The sequence below is a fragment of the Lathyrus oleraceus genome, chromosome 7 (genome assembly GCF_024323335.1).
Source record: "Lathyrus oleraceus cultivar Zhongwan6 chromosome 7, CAAS_Psat_ZW6_1.0, whole genome shotgun sequence".
Taxonomy (NCBI): domain Eukaryota; kingdom Viridiplantae; phylum Streptophyta; class Magnoliopsida; order Fabales; family Fabaceae; genus Lathyrus; species Lathyrus oleraceus.
In genome coordinates this window covers 505,470,412-505,476,849 of record NC_066585.1, presented here as the reverse complement: position 1 = coordinate 505,476,849, position 6,438 = coordinate 505,470,412, and the positions used below count along the sequence as shown (strand labels likewise).

General features: G+C 39.7%; 1 protein-coding gene across 1 annotated transcript; it reads right to left on the bottom strand.

Moving 5' to 3' along the window:
* Window positions 1-642: 642 nt before the first annotated feature.
* Window positions 643-1,167, bottom strand: LOC127104623 (elongation factor 2; the record flags this gene model as incomplete). Its single annotated transcript, XM_051041801.1, has 1 exon — window positions 643-1,167. A coding segment is annotated over one exon (525 nt), but the record flags the coding sequence as incomplete, so codon positions are not given.
* Window positions 1,168-6,438: the final 5,271 nt, after the last annotated feature.

Here is a 6,438-nt window from a genome sequence, read left to right as displayed (position 1 = left end):
GACAACAACGATCTAGAAAACGTTAAACCTTCCCTAAAGCAAAAATCAACAGATACAAACAAAAGGTCACACGTCGCGAGGATGTCGAAAGAAATGTGACTATTACCTCCTCGAAACAAGACTCGGCGCGGTTATGATAGTGGGGCGAAGAACTGGTGTGCCCTTTTCAGGTAGCTTGCTTTGCCCTGCTTCTCCCTTTTCTTTTTATCGTTACGATCCTCTTGTTTCCGCCTCCTTCCTTTTCAATACTGTTTTTTTTTATTTGGGATTTAGGTTTCTTTTGGTGGGTTTGGCCCGCCTCCAAGCTTTTTCGTTGTTCTCCCCCTTTACTGATTCAACCTTTCTCTTTATATTTTTTGAATTAGGGTTTCAAAAGGGTCCTTGCTGTTCAAAAGGAGTAACTCTGTGAAGTCTCTTCGGTGTCCAGAAATTGGATTGACCTTTTTGATACTATGTTCGAAACGGTAATCTGAACCTTCGCTTTCTTCCTTGAACTTTATCTCTACTCCAATTTTGGGAATTTTCTGATGTTTTGAAATTTACTGTGGGCTAATTAACCTTTTTAACTGCAGGGAAATAAATGGAACATGGGTTTGATTACAACACTGTTTTTTGATCATGTATGGTCTTGTTTGATTATTCTCATGTGTTAATAATCTGCTTGATAGGCTCATAACAGGACTGTACAAACCCACGCTTGCAAGTGGCTGAAACTGTATTCTTGGTGGTCCATTTCTTAGTAGCAGGATCAAAGAAATTTTCACCCCAAAGTCTTTCCATCATTTTGGATTCATCAACACCAAACTTGGAGGCATGCATCTTAGCAAAGTTGGTCAAAGTAAAAGCCCAACCATGCAGATCAGCAGAGAGGGCAACTGTGCCTTTCTCAGGATAGACCTGAACATCACCAAGAAGTGGATCTTCATAGGTAGCCATAATGACATTGGCATTCTCAATAACCCTTGAAAAGGTCTGATATGCCTCCTCTCCATCAACTTGGAGCTCAAGAAAGCATCTGTCCATCTTATTAACAGTAAGAACAGGCCTGATCCTTTCTCCAAGTGCCTGTCGCAGCACAGTTTCAGTTTGTACACAAACTCCCTCAACACAATCCACCACCACTAGTGCTCCATCAGTAATACGAAGTGCAGCAGTAACCTCAGATGATTTTTACATTGACTGTTATGGTTTGTTAGCATTGCTTTGGTGGTACAAGTTTGTTCAAATGGAATTGCTTCAAATCATTTGCTCTAAGTTCAGTCGTCACGCCATTGTAGCACCTCAAATTTGCACCTATCATTGTACATACCATTTCATATTAGGTCATAGCATATCATGATACATTGCATAGCATTGCATTGTCCCCAGTTGCCTCAGGAGCAAGCAAGCAAGAATTAGGTCAAACTGATCGGGAGATCAGCCTACCAATCAAGCAAAGGTGTTTCTCAAAGAAGCAAAGCCCTAGGTTTTGTCCAACAAGTTCACATGACTAGGGGGTTCATTTGAAGTGTTCAAGTCAAGGGTTGAAGGCTCAGAGGCCAGCAGTTCATGCATAGCCAGGCAGAAACCCTAGAGAGTCAACAGTCAGTCAAAGCAGTGGATGGTGGCCATTCTTGTGGAATTTGGGCACCATGATCAATCATCAAGAGTTCACACAACTTGGGACATCATTTGAAGTCAAGGTCTCAAGGAACTAGGGTTTGGAATTCATCAGAAGTGCACAGTCAAGTCCAAAACCCTAGAAAGTCAAAGTTGGTCAACTATGATTGATTCTTTGGATTTGGTGGATGGAAATGGTTTGAAGGAGCTTATTCATGTCCTAATAGGTCTCATATGTCATGGGAATCAACATCATGGAAGAATTTGAAGCAAATCAGAAAATTTCCCAAAATAGAAACTGGACCTGTAATTTCAACTGCCAAAAATGGAAACTTCTTGATCTTCAACTTGCATCATGATAAAAGCTTCAAATGAATTTTTGCCCAACATGAAAGTTGAAGGTCTTGTTCTCCCATTTTCAAAAAGTCCAAGAACTCTCAAATCCCATGTACGGTTGTCAAGATATGATCAATTCATTTTCATCAATTTTTGAACTTCAAAGGGGCATATCTCTCAAACCATAAGGCCAAATTTGGTGGGGTTTTTTCCTACAAACCACATTTTTCATCCTCTTTCCAAAAATATAAACTTCATGACCTAAAACCTTACCATTCAAAATGGCATTTTTTGACCTTTTTCATTAAAAATCAAAGTTTGACCAAACTTTGACTTTTTGATTTATGGACTTTTTGCACAATTGACCAATTGGGATCCACTTTATACCATACTTGTGACATGTTCCAAGCATCATTTCATGTTCATGCCATCTCCATACCACATTTTGGACCAAAAATGCAAAATGGACAAAAGGTGCAAATAACTTCACAAAATGAAGGCAATGTTAGCAAGTCTTGAAGCAACCAAAAACAGCAAATTTGTTGGTCATAAGCAGCTGGTTTAAGGCCCAAATGTGCAGCAATACACCTCCTTTTTTTCACTTATGCCAAGCTTAGCAAAGGTGCAATTGATGCATTTTAAACCAAACAAGTTAACCACTCCTGAAACAACCAAAGACAGCATTTACAAAGGTCCTGTACAACATCATTAAGGCCCAAAATCGTGCCATTCACACCTCTCTATCCACTTAAGTGCAACTTAGCATTTTTGGCATTTTTGTTCATTTAGTTAAATTGGGATTAGCATGTGATAATGTGAGCAAAAACAGATGCATATAAGCATTTTCTCTGCTCATTTGAACCCTAGCCACCATCTAAAAAACCACAGAAACTTCATTCTCCTCTCCTTTGCAATTTTGCATTTGTGAAAATTCTTGACAAAACTTCAAAACTCTCGAGCCAACCTTGGTCCAGTCATGATATGCAATTGTTTTTGAACCCCTTGGAAGCTGAAAAACACGACTGAAGAGCTTGGTTCCATTACTGTTTTATTAGAGCATCAAGCATGGCAAATCGAGATGGAGGCTAAGAGCAAAACTTCTGGTTGTTATGAATGCATTTACTCATCATGTGGAAGCCTGAACTACTTCTGTTTCGAGCAATCTCTGCCAAAGAACCATGGGAAACCTCACTGCCTTCAAAATCTGGTATAATCCAACCTTAGCCGTTTTTAAAACTGTAGGATCCATTTTGTAAATCTTTTGTTTGTGTTTATTGTGAGCTTCGATTCAAGTAAAATGGTCTAGTATTGAGTGAGAAAAGTGGATTCAAAGTTTCACCATCGAATATGTTTTTGATTATTTCTCCTTTGACAGCTTGATTTGAGAAAAATGGTTGTTATATTATGTTTGTGTTTGTGTTGCTGAAGATTTTGATATGCTTGTTATCATTTCCTGGAGAATCTGTTCTTGGTCGATTTTGAATGATGGTGTTGATACCCTGCTGTTTAAACCTTCAAATCTGCCCAGATTTTGCATAAAATTAGGTTTGGTTGTTGCTAGCTGATGATTGCATGAGTATTACTTCCATGTTTGTTTGTGAGTTATTGCTTGAATTTCATGTTATGGTGTTCGAAGATGAGGAGGATGTATCGTTTCATAGCCAAACCCTAGGTTACATGAACATGAAACCTTGCCCAGAATCGTGAGCTTCGATTGGCTGTTTGTTGTTGTTTTCCTGCACGCGTACTGTTACATGGGAAGCTGACCAATCAGGACATTTCCCGTGTCCTTCCCAAACGCAGCGTTTGGTTTAATGAAACGCCATATTTCAAGAATGCCACTGTTGACTTCCGTGTTGACCTTTATGCCATGCATTTTATTCATATTTACTCCAATTAATCATCAAACTTCCACAATTAATTTCTCCCTCAATTTTCATCCAAAAATTCTGATTCTTTTTCCATCATGTTCATGGTTGAGTCTAGTATTTGATTATGAATTTTAATTAATTTTCATTGGCTGGATTTTAATTGATAATTGTTTTCCCAACATGTATGCCAAAATGATACATTGTGCCATTCCTCTTGTGAAATTGTCATGTTGCATCCAATGAGCCTGAATTTTTTGTGGTGAAACTAGACACATTGACCTTCATTTCCATATAAAGTTTGTGCATTTATCATTTGTGGTTTGAGAGTTATGATTTTTTGAAGTCATGTGTTACATTTGAGGTCACACCATGATCATGCATTTTCCTTAATTTTGTTCACATGCTTCCCTACATCCAATTGACTCCAAATTTTGCATGAATGATCCCTCATATGTCTATATCATGAATGAATTTTCTTGGAATTTATTGTGCCATTTTCCATTTGATTGTGATTTTTCTTCCCTGCCTAGTCCATGGTTGACTTTTTGTGCTACATGTTGCCAAATCATTTGGGAAATTCTCATACCATATTGTATGATCATGAAATTTCATGTGTGATAACTAGACATCTCAAGCTTTGCATTGGTGTTAATCTCATTCATTTCTCATCTGTTTTCATTTTGATATGATTTTTTGAAGTTGACCCATGCTTGTTGACTTTCTTTGTACATGTTTGAACTTGGTTTGACTTCATGATTTTAGTTGACTGCCTTCCTCTCATCCAAATGCCATGAAATTTTACATGTCTACCATGTTAGATGTTAGGATTGAGTGTGATTTATTTGATGATTTTTGAAATTGTTTAGTTTGACTTTTGATGCAAGTCATTCTGTTGACTTTTGTATGCTTTCCTTTGCCTTACTTTGACTTCAAATGTTCATGAAATGATCATAATGCATAATGTGAATGTGGGCCCAATTGTGTTTGCTTCCTAATTGTTTGACCTTGACTTTGGTTGACTTTTACTTGCTGCTTTGACTTTTTCTTTCATCCTTGACCCTAGGCTAGTCCTAGTGGTCTTCTGTGCTTACTATTGAGTTCCTGTTTCAGGTTGAGCACCATTGCCATTGAGATCATACAAATGTGATTGGTTTTGATTACATATCATGTACTAGCTTTTGTTTTGTAGGTTTGACTCATGTAACTTGAGTCTTGCTTTGCACAGTTGACCTTCTGTGGTTGACTGTTTATCCATTTCCTTTGGTTTTAACTGTGGAACTGTGAACTGATCTGTTTGACTTTTGCAGGTACTTTAGTTGCTTAAGTTCTCTGAACTTGATTTGCTTTGCTTTTTAGCAACTTGCTTGAGGTATAATCTCTTTTACTACATGTAGTCTGGAGACCCGGTCTGTTATGTGACCGGGCAAACTGTCTGAAGTCCTCCTTAAGAGGCAATGCCTGTGTATGTTTACTTTGTCCCTGTACGGAGTCAAAGACCTCCTAAGTGAAGAGGCAATTGGTGGAAGGTAGGGATATGCAATCTATCCCCCACTATTCAGTGTGTCTTCTGTCTTGCTCACACCACTGTGTTGATGCATTTCAGATAAAAACCCAAGATCTTGTGCAATTGCACAGTTGAGTCAGTTTTAAATGTGTAGAAGGGTTCCCACTTTCTGAACCCACACATTCTTGTCAAATGCTCTCCCAGGCCAGGGATAGAAGCAATGAGGCACACCCCTCATCTCCTTTTCATCTGCTTCACCTTAGCCTCTCAATGGCAAGGTTAAGAGCACACTTACCCTATTCCAGTTGGCCCTAGTGCCTAACCTTTTTGCTTGAGCCTCTTGTATGCATATAGAGTGTGCTTCCTGTGATTGCTTGTTTGCTTTGCCTCTTTAGGTTTAGCTTAGACTTGCCCTTGTGCAAGGTAGGTTGTGCTTGACTTGCTTCCTGTGCAAGTCAGGTATGTGTGGCTTAACCCTTGTGTGAGCCACGTTTAGAATCTTTTGGCCGAACTACGGCAACTCTGATTCTCACGTTCAGGTGAGATACGTAGGCACGAGACGCGATGTCTTGCCGAGTTTGACTAACCATTAACGTCTAATTCTTTTCTCTCACCCCTGTTGTGATTGAGATATCCCCCTTCTCTTGCCCTAGTTGCAATCGAGACCCTTGCTTCCCGTGCAAGCCTTGTCTAGGATAGGTTGGCCCGCGTGCCATTTAGCTAGAAACCTTAACTTAGGGTTGACTTTGCATGACAACATCTAGGCTCGAGTCGTAGTCTCCCTAGAGTTGTGTCTCCCTCTGTTATCTGGTTAGGCTAGATCCTTGTCCCTGCGTAGGGGAACTACATCGCCCTGATCTTCACACCAGATGAAGTATGTAGGCAGGAGATTGAGCTGATCTCTCCGGGCCCTTTTCCTTTTTTGTGTGTGTTATCTGACCTTTGCTAGGCTCGAGTCCCTGACTCCTTAGCATTTGCTGTCTGTCTGTTTGTTTGTGTTTGACAGTTATAGGCTGAGTCCCCGACTTCCTATCTATCTGTTGTGTGTTTTAGGTTCGGATGTCAATGTAAGTCCAGTGATTGGCATTTGGGCTCCGTGTTTGCCTCTTTGCGTGTGTTTAGGTTCGG